At 37.2% G+C, this 21741-nt stretch overlaps 1 protein-coding gene across 3 annotated transcripts in view; it reads right to left on the bottom strand.

The window, feature by feature from the left end:
• The window catches only part of Xrn1 (5'-3' exoribonuclease 1), a 114175-nt gene that overhangs the window by 76215 nt on the left and 16219 nt on the right, over positions 1-21741 (bottom strand). For 2 of the 3 annotated variants that reach the window (XM_006975174.4, XM_076576838.1), the window contains 12 exons: positions 19435-19544; positions 19222-19332; positions 17566-17648; positions 14857-14944; positions 14603-14771; positions 13689-13756; positions 13193-13330; positions 8971-9037; positions 8662-8767; positions 6456-6545; positions 3614-3770; positions 962-1081 (listed from right to left, as the gene is read on the bottom strand). In XM_006975174.4, coding sequence (XP_006975236.2) covers positions 962-1081; positions 3614-3770; positions 6456-6545; positions 8662-8767; positions 8971-9037; positions 13193-13330; positions 13689-13756; positions 14603-14771; positions 14857-14944; positions 17566-17648; positions 19222-19332; positions 19435-19544 — 1307 coding nt within the window. The remainder of the gene's footprint in view (positions 1-961; positions 1082-3613; positions 3771-6455; positions 6546-8661; positions 8768-8970; positions 9038-13192; positions 13331-13688; positions 13757-14602; positions 14772-14856; positions 14945-17565; positions 17649-19221; positions 19333-19434; positions 19545-21741) is intronic. The other variant, XM_076576839.1, reaches the window with a different exon arrangement.

Genomic DNA, 21741 nt, shown 5'->3' with positions numbered 1-21741 from the left:
GGAAAACTAGGAATTCTTACATGAAAAAAAGAAGTCAGTGATCTCAAATAAACCATCAAATAAACGCCCCAGGCTTAGAAACAAAAGAATAAGGCATATCCCAAACAGTAGGTGTCAAGGACTTTCTGAAAGGACTCTAAGAACAGAGGATATAATCCCAAGAATTCAAGGAGATTCAGTGAAATTAAGACATTTCTAACAGTTGCCAGGCAGTGGTGGGGCATGCCTTTAACCCCAGCACTCAGGAGGCAGAGGCAGTCAGATCTCTGTGAGTTCGAGGCCAGCCTGGTCTACAGAGTAAGTTCTAGGACAACCAGGACTACTTCACAGAGAAACCCTGTCTCGAAAAAACAAAACCAAAACCAAAACCAAAGTAGTTTCTAACAGTAAAGAAAACAATCTGTTAAAAGTTAATAGACAGCCTATAGAGTGGAAGAAAATTTTTGCTAGCTATACATCTGATAGGATTAATATCTAGAACCAGTAGTGATCCTCAAAAATTAAGTAGAAAAAAATCATTTAATGAATAAGTAGACAAATGAACTAAACAGACAGTTCTCAAAAGAATAAATACAAATAGCTAATATATGAAAAAATGTTCAACATTCTTAGCCATCAGGGAAATACAAATTAAAAGAACTCTGAGTCTATCTCACCCCAATTAGAACAACAATCATTAAAACAACAAATGATAGGCGCTGGGAAGACAGCTCAGTTGGTAAAGTGATTAGATATTAAAACATCAAGACCTGTGTTTGATTCCTGGCTTGCCCATGTATTTTTGCTGGGCATGGTGGTATACACTTGTGATCGAAGTGCTGGGTAGATGGAAACAAGGAAGGCCCCCTATTAGGCCAGTGGATGGTGTCTGAAGAATGACACCTAAGATTAACTTTGGCCTACACACACACATATACATTTAAAGACTATGTGTTTATATGTAATTATTTCATATACTGACCTCATCAATAAAAGGTATTAATACCACAGCTTCCCATTCCTGTTGTTTCCCATTTAGGTCAGTTTTAAAATCAGGTGGATAATACTCTATAATTGGTGAGTCCTCACTGGTCATCAAATGCTGTGAAAATATAAACAGGAAAACAGATATTAGAGACTTTATCAATACAACTTTTCATTAACATACTTAGAACATTTCTTTACCTTACTAGGTTGCAACCATGTATTTGGTACATTATATTTTTCAACTCAATGAATCCTTTTATTCCCTTTTGTTCTGAGACAGCATCTCCCTGGTCTTGAAATTAACACCTACCCAGTCTCAGTCTACCCAGTGTTGGAATTATAAGCCTGTGTCAGCTTGGTCAGCAAACTGTACGAATTTCAATTGTATTGCTACTCATTTCTTTTCTGTTTAACTTAGCTATGTAGCAAAATCACTTTTACTATGAGTTACTTCTCTTTCTTTTTCTCTCTCTCTCAATCCCAGTCTTGACACAGAATTTAAGTAGTCTAGGCTGGCCTTGAACTCAAGAGCCTCCTGCCTCAGTCTCAAGAATGCTGGAATTATAGGTGTGCACCACTATATCCCTGCTACTATTAGTGTTAATTCTGTCATTTTTACTTAGGAACTTTTATTACATTTATGTATTCGTGTGTGTGCAAATATATTATGGTGTGCACGTTCACGGTATGTGTATGGAGGTTAGAGGACAACCTGTGGGAATCAATTCTCTCCTTGCATCATGTGGGTACTGGGGATGGAAGTCACGAGGCATGGCAGCAAGTACCTTTACTTGCTGAGCTTCTTGCCAGTGCCATTTTTAGTTTTCTACTGCCTTTTCGCTCTGTAAGACCTACCACCTAAATTCTGTTGTTTTTGTTTTATTTTGGGTTTTGTTTTTGTTTTTTTTACTTACAAGTTCAGTTCAGTTTTTTTCATATATTTCTAAGAGTTCTTCATTTCAACCTCAAATTAATAATTTCTTTCCATGCCCTAATCAGTTGATTCTAGTAATATGATTACTAGCATCAAAGATAATCTAAAAAGAAAAAAAGTAAAATCCAAGACCCACAATACCATTAATAACAGTCTGATAATGCAGAATTTTATTAAACTTTATAAAAGAAGTAGACTAAGAAAGCATATCAATGTCTTATGCAATAAAGCATTAGGAAATGTAAAGGGAAGATTATAAAATTAAAAAGCAAAGTAGCATATTTCTAAAGTGATAATCTAAAATTTAATTGCTATTGCATGAACACTAAACACATAACACAAATGTGATTATAACACACTTATTGGCTAACTGTGGTAGTCTAGCAGAGTTAATATAGCTGAAGGAAAAACTAAAAACAGACATCAAAGATATTTAAGAAAGGGAGGCTGAGGCCATGATCGAGGATAGGACAGGGCTCAGGAAGAGGCAGAAGGGACCATGACAATGTTAAAGGAGCAATGGCTTATGTGTGTGCATCTACTCCAAGTTGTGAGACCAGACATGGAATGAGAGGTACAGACACAGACCTAGAAAAACTAAATTACTTTTATAACCTGCTTAGTATGCTTAGTGTGACTTTGGAGACCCTGTCTTCCTCTTGTTATATGAAATATGTTGTCGGGCGGTAGTGGCACACGCCTTTAATCCCAGCACTCGGGAGGCAGAGCCAGGTGGATCTCTGTGAGCTTGAGGCCAGCCTGGGCTACAGAGTGAGTTCCAGGACAGCTAGGACTGTTTTACAGAGAAAAAAACAAAAAACAAACAAAAAAAGAAATATGTTAATAAGAGAAAAGTCCTTCAATTTGATAGATGGAATGCTTAAAAATCTAAGTATGTCCTGAGGTGATACTAGTGTCAAGGTAACAGCTCATTAGAATGGCCACCATTCTAACAGCAGAGGGACAGTAACAGAAAACAGGACTTAATCTTCAAATGTGCAGAAAAGGAGATGGCATCTGATTTTACCTGTTTTAGGTAAATTTCTTCAGTGTAGAAATAAAGATGTGCTTAAAGTGATGAAAATGAAGAAACTAGGTACTGAAAAGTTTATAGAGTTTCCATTAAAAAAAGTCAATTAAAAGTGAAGGAATTACTTGTCAAAGATTTGCTAAAAATGTAATGTTGTATTTAACTCAAACTCAAAATAAAGCCAGGCGGTGGTGATGCATGCCTTTGATCCTAGCACTTGGAAGGCAGAGGCAGGCGCATCTCTGTGAGTTCAAGGCTATCCTGGTCTATAAGGCGAGTTCCAGGACAGCCAGCACTACACAGAGAAACCCTGTCTTGAAAAAAAAACAAGAAACAAAAAAGCTGAAAATGAGTATTGTCTAAAGATAAATAAAAATTTGGGCAGCAGTGTTTCCAGGCTTATATGAAGAATTAAATATAAAAAAATTATATAAAAGGTTGGAGAGGTGGTTCAGTGGTTAAAAACCTTAACTGTCTCCCCAGCATCTACATGGAAGCTCACAACTGTATATAACTCCAGTTCCAGGGAATCCAATGTCCTTACCTGTCTTCTGTGGGCACTAGGGGTACATGTAGTACGTAGATATACATACATGCAGGCAAAACACCCGTACATATGATATAAAAATAAATCCTTATAAAAAAAAGAATATTAAGAAAAATCACTCAGTTCCAAAGCCTACCTGGTAGCACGTAGGAAGCAAATTCTTGCTGGCTGACGGCAGGACGGCAAGAAGCTGCTCAAACGGCTTGAAGGGCTTCCCCAGTTCAAAGCGGATTGTAAGCGCGCTAATGTTGCGGATGTCAGACAGGAAGGGTGCATAATGGTAGGGATAATACCTATGAAAGAAATGAGTTTGAAACGGAAAACTTTATACAAAATGGTCAATAGCAAACATTTGCCCTCATTTATTAAAGATATATCATCCATAATTCTATCACTTGAGTATAAGAAATTAGCACCTTTGTAAAGCTTAGATCACATGATAGTAATAACTAACTAACTAATTTTTTTTTTTTTTTTTTTTTTTGAGACTGGGTTTCTCTGTGTAGCTTTATGCCTTTCCAGGAACTCACTCTGTAGACCAGGCTGGCCTCGAACTCACAGAGATCTGTCTGCCTCTGCCTCCCAAGTGCTGGGATTAAAGGCATGCGCCACCACTGCCCGGCTGCAATATTTATATTGATAGGTGGGGACTTAAGAAACAGGGTTTCTTCACCTAGGAAACCAGGACTGGCCACCAAATCCACAACTTTCTTAAATGTGCATGGTGGTATTGGGGATGTTTCTTTTTAAGTCCCAAATGTGGATCACAAATCTTTCAATGTACTAGACAGTAATGAGGTGGTTAGAACCTTCATTCTAGTCACTTGAACCTGAACCCTTGTAGCAAAGGGCTGGACACCTAGTAAACCAGCCCCTGAAGGACAGTGGGTGTGGGTGCATACAGCCATCAGTCAGCTCTAAGAACGTTTTATCTTTCAATCAGTGTACACACCACTGCATTTGGGATAGAGATTAAACCACAAATCAACCATACACATTTGTTTATAATATAATCTTGCCATCTTTAACTCCAGACATGTTTTAATAAGGCTTTGAAGATAAAATTAAAAACATTTCAATATGACACAGGGAGACAGAGACTTGGGATATAGAGAGAGAAAGGAAGAGAAAAGAGGGAGACCAAAAACTGTTTTTAAATTTTATTTGTGTATGGGGATGTGCATGTATGTGGAGGTCAGAGGACAACTTGTGGGAGTCAGCTCTCTTTATCATGTGGGTCCCAGAAACTAAACTCAGGTTGTCAGGCTTGGTGGCAAGTGCCGTTACCTGCTTAGCCAACTTCCCTGCCCGAGACACTTTCACATTCCATAATTATGACAGACAGCTCTAATGGACAGGAGAGTTTAGAAGGCAGAATGGCATACAGAATAGTGGAAAATATATTGCCCTTCTAAACAGATAGGCTTGACTTGACTTTTGCACAATCTTGGGATGATTACTTAGATTTTCTAAGCTTTAATTTCATCCATAGTGAGTAGAAACCTTATACTTTGAGTATACAAAATTATAGTTTTGCAGTGCCTGACTTTACTGCTTGGCAACTAAGCAGAATTGCTGGCATTTAGCCTTCTTTAGAAATAACAAATGAGAATCTTTACATTTAGATTTTTCTTGAGAGGCCCAAGAATGTAAGAATTTCTTTTCAGAGCTGGCTAACAAGTGGATTAACACCCAATGCCACATTATTTTGCATTGTTTCGAGCTTCTTGATGATATTCTAAAGAGTCTACCACACTGCTCTGAAGACTGCTGTCATCACAACGGTCTTTCCTAAATGCTGAAGAACTATTTGGGTTTCTTTTTCTCTTCCTTCTTTTTCTCTTTCTTTCTTCCTTTCTGTTTTTTTTGAGGCAAGGTCTTGCTATGCAGTATAGCTGACCTTGAACTTGTGGTGATCCTCCTGCCTCAGCCTCCCAAGTGATGGGATTACAGATACGAGATGCCACATCTGGATGTTATTTTTCTGTTTTAGTAAATGAGTAGATATAATTTGATATGAAGTATCACCCCCCAATACTCATGTACAGAAAAGACTGGTTCCCATCTGTTGTGCTATTTGGGAGGTTCTGGAAACTTTAGAAGGTGGGACTAGATGGATTTGGGCCACTGAAACATGTCCTCAGGGGCTCTTGTCCTATGCCTTCTTCTGTCTTTCTACTTCCTGGTTACAAGGAGGTATTAACTGTTCCTCCATGTCCACCCTGCCCTGATACTTTGTTTCACCACAGCTGAAAGCTGGCTGAGCATAAACTGAAGCCTGAAACCAGGAGTCACAATGATCTCTCTTCTTTTAAGTTGTTCTGTCAGAAATTCTTGTCAAAGAGAAAATCTGACCAATACAGGAAACAGTAGAGAAATGGTGAATATTACTATTTTTAGTAACACAAGCAAAGCCTTTCTTTCAGCCACATATATAATTAGTTCACTCTTCAGAAATCATTCCTGCTAAAGAGTACTGTTTTTGAGAATACAAAAATGTGGAGAGTATTACAAACACCCTCATGTAGTCATTACTCAGACTCAAACAGTTAAGACACTGTCATTCCTAACAGACTCTTTCATTTTGACTTTCCTGGTGGCACTAGGAAACAAACCCCAGACTTCATCCACGCTAGATAAGTGCTCTAGAATGGAACTATAACCATGATTTTCTCTCTTTCTCTCTGGTACTAGAGAATGAACCAAGAATCTCATTCAAATGCTTTAGTGCCAAGCTATATCCCAAGCCCATGTTGATTCAGACTGTTAGAGTATTTTGCAACTATAGGTTAACAAACCCTAGGGCTTTCTTTGTAGTAGAAAGTCTTCAAAATACTTTCATTTAAAAATAGACGGTATTTAATTTAAACTTGATTGTATACATATATGAAAAATTCTTTTAAGTAGAAATAAAGGAAAAAGAGATGTGTAAATGAGACTCTATTAGTAGGAATCATTATAAAATGAGATGACTTTACCAGCTCCAGGATTGGACTCCATGATAGTAATAGTGTAAGATCCATTGTATAGCTTGAACATAACAAGCAGCTTGATCAGCCAGAAACTCACTGAAACAGAAAGGGGTATTTTCATTATAACATTGTTTTCTGAAGATAGGCCAATGTCTTCAGTTGTATTTTTAATACCTAAAAATTATAAACAGAAAAATTCCAAAATATTTACAATTCCATCTTGTCACATGAAAGGTTGCTTTAGTTTTCTAAGCCAACCATCAATATAGTGAAACCTGATGTGCATACTTAAGTTGTCAGTCTGTTATATTTTTGCCTTAATGTTTGTGAAGATTCCATCTAATGAACTTTCTATAAAGTGGTACTATCACTCTCTTAAATAGTGGGAATGAGAGTAAACCCAGAACTTTTAGAAACCTAGTGATAGCATTTACAACACCTTTTAGAAAGTGTTATATGTTCTGATCAAGATTCCCTCTAGTCTTCTTTCTCAAAAGCCAAATGCTATTATTAAGATTTGGGGAAAACAAATCTTCAAATCACCACAACAAAACAGACCATAGTCTAAAGCCAAAAATAACCACTTAGAAATTTTGTATCTCTGTATTTCTAGTAGGTATGCTTATATCTTTAAAATGTCTTGTTATTAATTTATTTGTGTGTGTGCATGCCATGTACTTGTATGGAGGTCATGGGACAACTTTTAGGAGTTGGTTCTCTTGGTAGGTATGCTTTTAAACGTGACATATAACACTTTCTTACTTTAAACAAGTATTTCCTGATTGCTAGAAATATGGATAATGGAGAAAACAATTCTTATCACCTTCTAGCTATTACTAGTCATTTCGGTGTGCTGCTTTTCAGTCACTGCTGAGTGAGGCCGCGCCATCTTGCCCAGTGAATTTCTGGGCTCCAGTGATCCTATGGGCTTAGCTTCCCAAATAGCTCGGACAGGCCACACACTACTACCCCAGTTAGTTTTTTTTTTTTGTTTACCCGATAAATGTGTGTATTATAAATATGTGTGACTGTGTTTCCTGTCTTCAGATTATACCCATCTTTCTGGGTTGTGGGGACTCTTTGCAATCACCACTGAATAGGTGTCCACATTCTGGAGACGGGGAGAGAAGAGATGATGAGCCAGAGGTATACTGAGCCTTCCTTTTTTAAAGACAAGATCTTGCTATGGAGCTGAGCTGGCTTTCAACTTTCACCCTCGTGCTTTGACCTCTTGACTGTACTCAAGTGTTACAACCCCTGGCTCTAGAATGGTGCTTCTTATTAGACTTTTAAAAAATTGATTTGGTTGTTTCTGAGACACATTCTTGTAATGTAGCCATGACTAACCTGGAACTTGCTTATGTTAAGTTTTTTGATTCCAGATTGTGGCAATCCTTCTGATTCTGCTTCCTGAGTCCTTCCTAAGGGATTATAGGCCCTGGCTACCATGTTGGACCTTAGACATTTATTAGTATTATTTTTTTTTTCTGATATTGGAAATCAAACTTGGGGCCTCCCAGAGTCTAGACAAGCATCCTTCCACTGAATTGTATCCTTGGTCCATTGATTGGACATTTAGATTACTTTTAATTTTTCAGTAGTTTAAATAACTTGTAATATGTATAAGGATATTTACATTTGCTAATTAAATCAAAGTCATTTTTATGCCTGTGTCGTGGGGATGCTTGCATGTGTGTGAGTGCATATGTTTTGTGAGAGTGCCTATGCACATGTGTACTTGTTTGTGGAGGCCAGAGTCCAATGTTGGTTATTTTCCTCAATTGCTTTCCACCTTGTATGTTGGGGAAGGGTCTTTTGATGAACCCAGAAGTCACCAATTTGGCTATTCTAACTAGCCAGATTGCACTGGGGACATCCTGCTTCTATATTCAGGACGTCCTCCTGAGCTCTAGGACCATAGGTGGGTTGCCACACCTATTTGCACGGGTGCTAGGGAGGAGAACCTGGGTCCTCAGGTAGTGGGGCAAATGCTATCCACTAAGCCACTTCTACCCACCAAGCTATCTCCCTAGTTCATCTGATTAGCAATTTTTATTATAGAAATAGAACACATGCCAGGATTACTATAATGAAATGCATACTTTAAGAAAACAAAAAATCTACCACTATTTCATTAAAATCATGTTGTTTTCTGAAGAACTGCAAAATCTACTTTTTCTACTGCAAAATAAAACAATCAGAAAAAGCATACTCAGATACTACATCGACTCCCATCTTCGTCATATAGTATGTTCTTTTATATTGTCTAAATTCAGTTTCAAACAGATCATCATCTTCCGTCTCATCTTCAAAATTATCTATGAGAAAAACCAGAAAGATGTGACTGATAATTATGAATATTGTTTTCCACCCGATGTGGCAACTGATACATATCAACATTAATACTTATAAACTATCATAGGAACTTATCCAACTCAATATTGCTGGGTTAGTACTAATAAAGGAACAGTCTAACAACTATTGTGTCAAAGAAATAACATAGAACACAGTGAGTACTCACCTTTGGAAGCCACTACTTCACCTTCACTTTTGTCTAAAGCAGCCCAACTTAAGGAATTTTCCTGGCCCTATAAAATTATAAATTATCATAAGATGAACAACAAGATGTTTCCAAGTCACACATGTAAAAAGGAGATTAGGAATATACTAAATACAACTGAAATGATCTTTTTTTTTTTTTTTAAAGATTTATTTATTTATTATGTAAACAGAAGAGGGTGCCAGATCTCATTACAGATGGTTGCGAGCCACCATGTGGTTGCTGGGAATTGAACTCAGGACCTCTGGAAGAGCAGTCAGTGCTCTTAACCTCTGAGCCATCTCTCCAACCCCCTGAAATGATCTTTAAAGGATACTTTATAGCAGCTTACTTTAAAAATAAGATTTAAGCCAGGCGATGATGGCACACGCCTTTAGTCCCAGCACTTAGAGGGAAAAAGCAGGCGGATCTCTGTGAGTTCAAGGCCAGCCTGGTCTACAAAGTGAGTTCCAGGATAGGCTCCAAAGCTACACAGTGAAACCCTGTCTCGAAAAACCTTGGAAAAAAAAAAAAAACCACACCTTAAAACTGTATGTATTTTTGGTTATCAATTGTTTTCTAAAATTATATATTTTATTATATAGAACTGATATATAAGTGATTCTCACTAATGTAAAAGTATATTTAATTATATAATTATATTTACCAAGACCAAGAGTATTTAGTTTATTGATTACAATATAAACAAAAATGAAATAATTTTACAACCTATCAACTTAACATTGTTAGACACCAGTGTGGTGATATTGTATTCCCTAAAATATTGTACACCCTAATAAACTTATCTGGGGTCAGAGAACAGAACAGCCACTAGATATAGAGGCCAGAAAATAGTGGCACACACGCCTTTAATCCTAGCATTCCAGAGGCAGAGATCCATCTGGATCTCTGAGTTCAAAGCCACACTGGAAACGGCTAGGTGTGGTAACAAGAGCCTTTAATCCCAGGAAGTGATGGCAGGAAGCAGAAAAGTATTTAAGGCATGAGGACGAGGAACTAGAACCTGGTTAAGCTTTTAGGCTTTTGAGCAGAACAGTTCAGCTGAGATTTATTCTGGATAAGGGCTCAGAGGCTTCCAGTCTGAGGAAACAGGATCAGCTAAGGAATTGGCAAGGTGAGGTGGCTGTGGCTTGTTCTGCTTCTCTGATCTTCCAGTGTTCAACCCAATACCTGGCTCCAGGTTTGTTTTTATTAATAAGACCTTTTAATATTCGTGCTACACACCAGATTTTGAGCTGCTCCTAATACGACCTATCTGTTTCAGCTTGACCCCAATGAGCACTTTCCGAATCTCTGATTCCAGTCATTCTTGAGTCTCTCCTAACCTCTGGATCTTCCATGCTCGCCCATGTTTTTATTTTTATGATCATAACCTTTCCTCTCATGTTTCTGGTAGCTTAGCTACCAGCAGTGACTCCCATTAGCTTTTCTTTATACAACTCTGGCCTCTACCAGCTTCACAGTCATGGGCCATGCCTACATGTATTTTTATGACAGCTCCCATATTCCTGGAAGACTGGTGAAGTTTAAGGACTGAGCTAAAGTGGAGGAGCTAGGAGTTACTAACATGTAGGTTTTGTGAAGAGGTTTCCTCCACAGTTGCAGAGTTTCTTCTTTCTTTCCTTTTTCTTTCTTTCTAGTTGAGAGAGCCTTACTGTGTAGTGCAGGCCTGACCTGAAATTCAAGATCCTCAAGCTTCTGCATTTTAAGTAGGAGTTATAAGTATGCACCATCACACCTAGTACAAAGCTTGTTTTCTTAGGAGTAATACCTGTAGTGGAATCAAACTGATGACTTCTAAGTTCCACTAAAAAAGAGCTATGCACATATGGTAGGCTGGAGAGAGAGCTTGGTGGATAAAGCATCTGATGGCAAATGTGAGGACTGGAGCTACATCTCCAGCACCACGTAGAAAGGCAGCCAGCTGTGGCACCTGCCATAACCCCAGCACTTGTGAGGCAGACATGGGGATGCCCTGAGCTAGTGGCTAGCAAACTAGCTGGAATCAGGGAGACTAGGTCAACTGTGATTACCTGCTTCAGTCAAGTGACGAGCAACTGAGGACGACAATTTCAGGCCTCCACATGCACTAACGCACACATGCACTCACACATAAAAATACATACAAACACTACACACATAAATGTGAAATAAATTATGAAATAGAAAAACCATTCCAGAGAAAATCAGGATTGTTAGATGTTTTGGATGTGGAAAGCAAGGACATTTGAAAAAGGACTGTAAATAGGTCATTCCTAGAAACAATGTTTCTTCAAGGAATAATGGCAACAGAATGCCCCTTCCTTCTGGAGTATGCAGAAGGTGTGGTAAGGGAAAACACTGGACCAACGAATATAGATACAGTGCCCCCCTCCAGCAGGAAGTAGTAAGAGAAGCTACGCCCAAATTCCCAAATTATATGTAATTTTACTTTGTTAAGGTTAAAACCTTCCTTTTTGAAAAAAAAAAAAAAGGCGGGGGGAGTGCTGTGGGATGTTCTGTATGGCAAATGTGCTGCTCTGATTGGTCAATAAATAAAATACTGATTGGCCAGTGGCTAGGCAGGAATTATCGGCGGGACTAACAGAGAGGAGAAAAAAAAGGACAGGAAGGCAGAAGGAGTCACTGCCAGCTGCTGCCAGGACAAGCAGCATGTGAAGATGCCAGTAAGCCACGAGCCATGTGGCAAGGTATAGATTTATAGAAATGGATTAATTTAAGCTATAAGAACAGTTAGCAAGAAGCCTGCCATGGCCATACAGTTTGTAAGCAATATAAGTCTCTGTGTTTACTTGGTTGGGTCTAAGCGGCTGTGGGACTGGCGGGTAAGAGAGATTTGTCCTGACTGTGGGCAAGGCAGGAAAACTCTAGCTACACAGGATATTTACATTTCCTAGGGGAAAACTTACTAGTCATGAGCCTAAATAGAGCCAGGATGCCATCATTATGGATAGGCTGAAGAAAAGTTGAGGTTTCTTTTACAAACTAACACAAGCAAGACATCATTTAATTAGAGATCTTCTGTAGACACTAGAATATTCTAAGTGAGTCTATCATTCATTATTAAGCAGAAACATTTACTAGATATTATACTATTTTAAAAAGATTTATTTATTTTTATTTTGTGTGTATGAGTGTTCTGTGTACATATATGTAAGTGTACTGTATGCATGCCTGATGCCTATGGAGGCCAGAAGGGGGTGCTGGACACCTTGGAACTGGAGTTACAGATGATTGTAAGTCATCACATATGTGCGGGAATAAAACCTGGGTTCTTTGCAAGAGAAGCAAGTGCTATTAATCACTAAGCCATCTCTCTAGCCCCTAGATACTGTTCTATTAATTATTCTTAGTCAGTCTACTGCTGGCCTAGTGTCACAAAATGAAATGCTATAAATATTCACAGTTAAAAACTAGTTCAAGTAGCCGGGCGGTGGTGGCGCACGCCTTTAATCCCAGCACTCGGGAGGCAGAGCCAGGCGGATCTCTGTGAGTTCGAGGCCAGCCTGGGCTACCAAGTGAGCTCCAGGAAAGGCGCAAAGCTACACAGAGAAACCCTGTCTCGAAAAAAAAAAAAAAAAAAAAAAAAAAAAAAAAAAAAAAAAACAAAAAAACAAAAAACAAAAAAAACTAGTTCAAGAGAACCATGTAACATACTTATAAATCCCACAACTTAGGAGATGGTGGAAGAGCCCTGAAACTGGAGTTACAGTTGTAAGCTGCCATGTGGGACTGGGAAATGAACTTGGGTCTTCTGCAAGTGCTCTTGACTGCCGAGCCAACTGTCTAGCCCCATTTATTGGCTTCTTGATAGAGGAAACATACTGCTATTCCTTAGAGGTGAAAATAAGAAACTAATTTCTCCTTAAATACATATTTATGATATGAGAGAAACATAGAGCGACAGAAACCAAATCAATTTTAGATGCTCATAAGAAGAAATGAAAACAAGACAATGCTCTGAAACCTAAGGAAACTGAAAAACAAGGAATATTAGTTTAACCATTACAGTTGAAAGAAAGAAAGAGAGAGAGAAAGAAAGAGAGAGAGAGAGAGAGAAAGAAAGAAAGAAAGAAAGAAAGAAAGAAAGAAAGAAAGAAAGAAAGAAAGAAAAGAAAAGAAAAGAAAAGAAAAGAAAAGAAAAGGAAAGGAAAAGAAAGAAGGGACACTAGAAACTGGTCACCTTTGATTTTCTCTTTTCCTTGCAGTTCTTGGCTTCTTCGGCTGCCACACCTGCTGCTTCATTGAGATACTTGTTACCAACTTTGCTTTCAAACCATTTGAGGTCAACAAAAACTTCACTGAAGTGCTCTCGATCAAACTGAACAAAAATAATTATATTTTAAAATGTCTTAAACATGTGTGAAAGGATACAAACTAAATTTCTAACAGAAACTATTTCTGGGGTATAGAAAAAGAGAATGTTTACATACACACACAAACACACACATACACAGTATCATTAACTTGGATAATGTTTATATACATACATACACAATATCATTAAATCTGAAAATTAAACATAAATAATTAAAATCAAATAATTCAAGTGAAAGTATACAGAATGAACAATCAGAACAAAGCTACAAAACAGTTTTATGCCCCCTCTTGTATTAACTAAGTGATTAGTGACCATTGACAACTACCCCAGGATAGGAAAAAACCTTGTAGTTACTTACATCTGACAGTTTCACAAGGTATTTCTCAAATCGTGGTAAGTTGAGATGTCCACTTTCATTAATATAACCTAAAATGAATCAAATCTAACTTGTAGTTTAAACTGACATTATTTTCTAAATAGCTCTATAACATTCTTTCTACAAACTGCTGAATTATCATTTTAATGAAGAAAACCCTCTGTTTTACTGTCTATAAACTAGCTTTAGTTCTTATAACCTTTATATTTCTATATTTTAGACACTGGCGTAAAATATTGGAAAGTCCAGGTTACATAATAATAATGCTTCCACATTTCCAACCATATTTGTAACAACACCATGTGTATTACAGTCTACCTGCATCATTCAATTTGACATGTTTATGCAAGAAAAGGGGTGTAGCTGGTTGTAGAGGCACACATGTATCCTGTTATATTAGGTTATACAGGCTGAGGAAGGAGGATTTTGAGTTTGAGGCCAACCTGGGAATACATGGTAAAACTTTGCCTCAAAAAGAAAAAGAAGGAGGAGGAGGGAAGAAAAAAGAAGAAAGGAATAATTTCCTATAATTTAGAAAAATTGTTTACCAATTTCCCATTTTTACTGAAAAAAATTTTGATTCATATTACTTTTACGTATACTTTGAACAACTGGATTTCTACAAAGAAATATGAACGGAATGAAATGAAAGCAATGAGGTCTGTTGGTTTTCTTAAGGAATCAGAGGTGACATTATTTATTTAATGAGTGATGTTATTTACATGTGGTCAGTTTCTTTAGTGACCACTGAAAATAACAACCTCAGTGCCTACCACTTAGACTAAAAGGAGCGCACAATGTTTTCCTAATTTAGTCATGCATGCAATAATCTAATAAATAGAGATAAATCTTTAGGGTGAGCTGGTAACTAAATTATCAGCAAAGAGTGGTCTTACCTCCAAGTTCTGGCAGGATGGCAATATATGTTCCATAAAGAAGAGGCAGCGCATCATGATTAATATGTAAATGAGGTAGATGAGGGATAAAATCATTGCCAACAAGAAATCCCATCAAAATCCAATCATCTATAATTTTTTCAATATCATATTTAAATGTGATCTTTTCCTATGGCAAAAAGGAGAATAAACTGAAATCCCATAGAAATTTCTGTATGCAAAAAACTGCAGTCAATGGCTATATTAATACTTACTTTTAATGCTGAAAATTCATAATCAATATACTCTCTCATTAAAGACAAGTGTAGGAGGTGAAACGTCGTTTCTTCTGGTGCACATACCCTGCAATTAGTCAAGTGATCAAAACAGAGTGGTCCAACTTCAAAAATGCAGCAATGGTTAAGTAAAAGTTATCATTAAGAGATAATTCTTATATTTAAAGCAAGTAATTTATACACAATTATATGAGAATGCCATCATAATGGGCAAAACATGGTACAGTTCAAAATAATTGGTTTATATTATACTTTTGGTGGAAGGACTCTTAAGAACTCATATGATCTAAATACACAATCCATATAAGAAACTAGTGTGGCTACTGGTCATTGTAGGAAGTGTACACATTAGTGAAGGTGTGACGGTGGATGTACATTTTTAAATTTATGCAATGTAGATTATCTCTTGCAATGAATAGGAAGCTATATTGGCTTATACTCCAAGTTTAGCTATAAAAAAGAATATCAGGGGGACAGTAATATATTTAACTAGATAATACATAAGCTAGATTTATGATAAGGATCCAAGGGCAGTTCAACATAAGAAAACCAACATCATACAGCACATAAACAGAGTGAAAGGGAAAATTTTCCGGGATCATTTTGCAGAAAAAGGATTTAACAATATCAAACATTCTCCCATGTTAGCACCTGAAATGTAAGCACTCAGGAGGCAGAGGCAGCAGGATAATGAGTTTGAGGCCAGCCTGGTCTACATAGAGTTTTGGCTAGCTTGGCCTATAGGAAGAAACTGTGTTAAAATTAGAGAGAGTGGGCTAGCAAGAGGCTCACTGGGCAAAGATACTTGCCATTAGGTCTGATGACCTGGAGTTTGATCTCCAGAGCCTGCTACTACTACAGGCTGTCCTCTGACCTCCACACATGCCATGGTATTGCATGTGTGCATGCACACACACATTCTCTCTCTCTCTCTCTCTCTCTCTCTCTCTCTCTCTCTCTCTCTCTCTCTCTCTCTCTCTCTCTCTCTTCTCACACACACACACACACACACACACACACACACACACACACACACACACACACACATTGTAAAATATACTCTCAAAAGAGAAGAAGAGCTATAGAGATACATTTCCTTAATATGACAAAGAACATTTATGAAAACACATAATTAACATTATAGAGTGAAAACATTATTCCTAAGATCAGGAATAAGACAAGGATACCTACTTTACCACAGCTATTCAATACACCATAGCTATTCAACACTGTTCTTTAACTCCTAGCCAGGGCAATGAGGCAGGAAAGATAAAGAAATGTAATTAAAATTGGAATGGGATAAGTACAATTTTATCTGTTTTCAGATGGTGTGATTTTACATACAGAAAACTCCATAGGATATATAAAAACACATTAATGCTAATAAACAAATAACGCATCTACAGGGAACAAAATAGGTAGTATTTCTGTACACCATCAAAGGAAATTAAGAAAATTATTCCAGGGCCTGGAGAGGTTAAGAGGACCAGGGTTCAGTTCCCAGAACCCACATGGTGGTTCAAAACCATCTATAACTCTAGTTATAGGACCTGACATCCTCTTCTAGCTTTGGTGGGCACCACACATGCATGTGGTGTATATACATACATGCAAGCAAAACACTCATGCACCTAAAATAAAATTTAAAAAAATTGGAAAAACTTGATTCCATATACAAATGGCATCCAGAAGAGTTAAATACTTAGGAATAAACTTAGCCAAGGGTATATCAGGGAAACTACAAAATATTGCTTAAAGAAATTAAAAGAAGACACAAAATGTGTACACATGGATTAAAAGGCTCAACATCAAGATGTTTTAAAAGATCTACAGATTTCTTAGCTCTTTCTTAACGCTATCCTTTATTAAAACCCCAATGATGTTTTTCACCAAAATAGGAAAATTGATTATTTACATCACCAAAATAGGAAAACCTATCATTAAAAATAAATAAATAAAACACCATGCTTCCAAGAGACCCTAAACATACAAAATAATCTTGAAAAAAGAATAAAGTTGGGGTTTCATTTTTCTTGATTTCAATGTTAACTACATTAAAAATCTACATGAATACACCACTAATGGTATAAAAACAGGTAGATATGACTAAAAAATAACAATGAAACACAAGAAATAAAACTTTGCATACATGATCAAATGATTTTCAACAAGGAACCAAGACTTTCAATAGGGAAAGGACAGTTTTCTCAACAGACAATGATAGGAAAATTGAGTTCCCACAAATTACAAAGAATGGAGTTAGATTTTACCTCATACTATACACAAATACTAATTCAAAATGGATAAATGATGTAACTATGATAATAGTTATGATGATAAACTATGTAAGCTAAAACTATGTGACTCAGAGCAGAGCCTAACTCAGCAGCAGAGTGCTTACTGCTGGGTTCAAGTCCAGCATTGCAAAAATAACCAAAGCCCCAAACAGCAAAACAAACCCTCTACAAAACATTTAGAATAAAACACAGGGGTAAGCTTTATGTGGTTAGATTTGACAGTGTTTTCTTGGGTACTTACTACAGACATCTAAAGCATAGGCAATAAAAGAGGAGGATGCCCTGGACTACGGCAAATAGCACCCATGAACGAAGACTATCTGCAGAGCCCATCTCTAAGGGACTACTAGCCATGCTTCAGTTTTGTTCCTTCTCCCAACACCTGATTTACCTTTGTGTTTTTTTTCCACCAAACCGAACTTCTTCTCTTAAGAGAGAAAAATGTGCCTCGTGACTTGTTAATCCAAGCATGATCTGTTGAAAAATAATTATGAAATATTTCTATCCTACCTTTGTTCATACCATTAGGTTTACAAAAGCAACTTAATATCTATACGGAGAAGACTGCAAAGTCAAAATGTGAAAATTGAAATCAAATATGCAGATATCACAGAATGACCCAATGCCAGGATATGGATGGAATCAAGGGAGTCCACTTTTCTAGAACGATGTCCACCTCAGAGCCCACGAGCCTTGTAAGTGACACTATATCCTCCACTCCTCCTCCCTTAAATCACAAAACTTTCTCTGGATTTCCACAAATTCCTACTTCTTATGAGGATTAGAAATTAGAAGCAGCAACTCTCCTATGCTACAAAAATATAGAGGATGCTTAGAGGTCAGGGTGACATTAATATGAAATTTCGTCCAAAATGAAAAAGGGCACTTTAATTTTCTTCTATGTCTTACTCCCTCAAGTGAACTCAAAAGTGTAGTGACCATGTGAATCAATGGCAATATATATTGTTTATTTTATTTAAATTCTTATTCAAACAATAAAACAAAGTGAAAATTTATGACACAATCAGGAGATGTGGTTATTTGCCTTAAGCAATTATTATTATGTATGTGATAATGGCACTGTGGTTAAGTACCTTAAAAACTTGTTTATACAAATATGAAAATATGTATTTATTAGGTAAAAACAGTGAATGGAATTTGCTTCAATAACCCATTTTGGTAGAAAAGAGGCAGATGACTACATTAAATTTAAAAAAATTAATACTTAAGGAAACTTGCCTGGTGTGGTGGTTCATGCCTTAATCCCAGCACTCAAGAAGCAGAGGGAGGCAGATATCTGAGTTTGAGGCCAGCCTGGTCTACAGAGCAAATTCCAGGTCTACAGAGCAAATTCTAGGACAGACAGGGCTGTTACAGCCAGGGCTACACAGAGAAATCCTGTCTCAAAAATAAAAACAAAAAAGCCCAGAAAACTTAAGAAAATTTAAGAGTACAAAGAAGGTCATTATACTAGCTTGCTCGTTTAGTTTTGGTTAGTATAAAAACTTCTCTGGGCTGGAGAGATGGCTTTAGTAGTTAAAGAAAGGTTACTACTGCTCTTGCAGAGGACCCGGGTTCAGTTCCAGGTACCTACAGGGCAGCTCATAACTACCCCTAACTCTAGTTCCAGGGGATCCAATGCCCTCCTTAGGCAACAGGCACACATGTGGTACACATACATACATGCAGGCAAAATAGTTATACATATAAAAGGTATTTGAGGCATGGAGCTATGAATTAGGAGGTTCTCGTGACAATAAAAACATGAGGTTAAACAATCTTCTTTCCATGGCTTCATTCAGCATTTCCTCCTTAGCATCATACTCATAGTCTGTAGACTATACCGACATCAGATATTCATAATCTATAACAAACCAACAAAGCTTATTTTCTCAATTCTTTTAAAACTTAGATAATGGCAAATGTAGCAATCATTGCCTTCTATATTTGTTGCTACAGCCAATGAACTTCCTGCATTAAAAACTCCACCTCTTAGGTATTTAGTTCTATGACACAAGCTTATAATGACAATAAGTGGTATACCTACCAAGTCAGCATCTAAGCCATAAAGACAATGTCTGGTGTTTGGATCATGATCTGGCTTTGCTTTCTCGGATCTGATAAATTCCATGATTTTATGCTCTCCTTCTCCAGGAGTCTAAACATAATGTTTAAAAAAGAAGGTGGTAATATGCTATGCTTCAAACTTTGAAAAAATTTTAAACTTTTAAAAATTCCTTAGATAAACAAAGATGATAACCTCATGGCCTGAGAAGTAGATGGTAACGCCTTGCCATGATTTGTCAGTGGAAATTTTCATATTTACAAAATACTTCAGATGTTCATGCAACCTGGCCATGAATTCAGTCCCTATAAATAAAAAGTTTTAAAAAGGTTAATCTGAGAAAGACAAAAATAGCAAAAACAGTTAAGTTCCCAGAAACAACACAGAATCAGTATCTTCAAAGAAAGCCCAAAGCTCTCTTGCTTATCCTGCAAGCGAATAATAGACTGTGTCCTCTAGCAAGTATCTTCAATGCTTCAAATGTTACTAGCAACCTTAAATGAAGTCAGTGCCACAAAGGTAGTCATGAATTTTACACCACCTACACACACCATGCTTGAAGTATTTTATCTAAGAGCAGTTTGAACTTTAATTAACTCCAACTTTCTCCATTTTTGCTGAACTCCTAAGCACATTATTAATTTTATTTATTATCATTATGCCTGTGTATGCTGTGTAATGTGTGAGGATGAGTATATGTATGCTATGGCACATATGAGGAGGCTAGAGGAGTTTTATGTAGTTCATTCTATCCTTCTACCATGGTTCTAGGCTTTGAACATAGGTCAACTTGTATGGAAAATACTTTTACACGCTGAATTGTTTTTCCAGATCCTGAAGTATTTTTATAAGACATGTAGTTTTAATCAGATTGCTAACAATAATTACTGTTAATTTATATTATTAATAACTAATATTGCTTTCTTTTTTTAAAAAATGTGTAGTCCAGGTTAGTCTTAAACTCACTATGAGCTAAGGATAACCCTAAACTTCTGATCCTCTGCCTGTGGCATGCATAACCACACCTGATTTATACTGTGCTTAGGACTGAACCCAGGATCTCTTGGTACAAATGATGGACTCTACCAAATAAACTGTATTCCCACTCCAACAACTACTAGTATGTGTATATATAGGTTCGTGCAGAAGCATGTGTTTATATGGAGCTCAAAGGACAACCTGTGATTGGTTGGTTCTTCCTTAGGTACCATCCACTTTGTTTTTTTACTTTTTAGTCAGGGTCTCTCTGTATCCCTGGCTGCCCTAGAACTTGCTATGTAGAACAGGCTGGCCTCAAACTCACAGAGATCTTCCTACCTCTGCCTCCCAAGTATTGGAATTAAAGCTGTATGCCACCATGCCCAGCTTGTCTTTTGAGACACAGATTCTCACTGAAATCTAGGATTCAATAAGTAGGCAAAACAGGTTGACCAGGAGCCCCAGGAATCCTTCCAACTCATCTCCCCAGCAAGCTTACAAGTGTGCACCACTATACCCAGTTTCTTATATGGGTGCTGGGGATTAAACTCAGGTCCTTATGTTTGTGTGATTAAGTACCCTACTGATTGAGTTATCTCCCAATAACTGCTACGTTTTAATTTTTAAAATATTTGTTATATATATATATAGTGTTTTGCCTGCACATATGTATGTGAACCATATGCATGCAGTGCCCTTGGAGGCCAAAAGAGGGTATCTGATCCTCTAGAACTGGAGTTACAGAAGGTTGTGAGCCACCATGTGGATGCTGGGAATTGAACCCAGGTCCTCTGCAAGAGCAATCAGTGCTTTTAACCATTGAGCCACCTCCATAGCCCCAATAACTACTATTCTTAATATGAAAAATTATTTTAATCTGGAAAGTGAGTATACAATGATTATGCCATAGAAAATCTCAGATGATCAACAGTCAAAGGCAATACTATCTTAAACTATATCCAGGAGAAACTGGTTATTAAATTGAACAATGTGGATCTAAAACAACAACAACAACAAAAATCACTAGTTTGTATGGAATTTAAAAAGTTACATTTAAGATTTTTGCCCAAAATAAAGGATTGTAAAGATGCCAGTCAACCCCCTCAAGTGTATCAAGTAGGGTAATATATATAGAATTAAGTTAAATAAATTACTATTTTTTTACATTTATGTATTAATTTTATTTGTGTGTGTGGAGGTCAGAGGATAACTTGCAGTAGCTCCAGCAAGGAGCCTGGGTATTGGACTCAGGTCATCAGGATGGGCTGCAACTGCCTTTATCTGCTGAGCCATTTCCCTGGCCCTATTTTCTTAAAGTCACAGAAATCCCAGATTCCTTTGGGAGGTAGAAGAGTAAACTCTCTGGACTGAAAGAATGGATTTCTCATCCTGAAGCCACGGGGTAGGTATAGAAACTTGTATTTGATACTGGTGAGTGAGCAGAATCAACTGAAAGCCCCTGTGAGCTCCTCCAGGTTAGGAACTCTATGTAGCTGACAAAGTCTCTCCATCTCTGCTCATCAA

The sequence above is a fragment of the Peromyscus maniculatus genome, chromosome 7 (genome assembly GCF_049852395.1).
Source record: "Peromyscus maniculatus bairdii isolate BWxNUB_F1_BW_parent chromosome 7, HU_Pman_BW_mat_3.1, whole genome shotgun sequence".
Classification (NCBI taxonomy): domain Eukaryota; kingdom Metazoa; phylum Chordata; class Mammalia; order Rodentia; family Cricetidae; genus Peromyscus; species Peromyscus maniculatus.
This window is presented reverse-complemented; position numbering and strand designations above follow the sequence as displayed.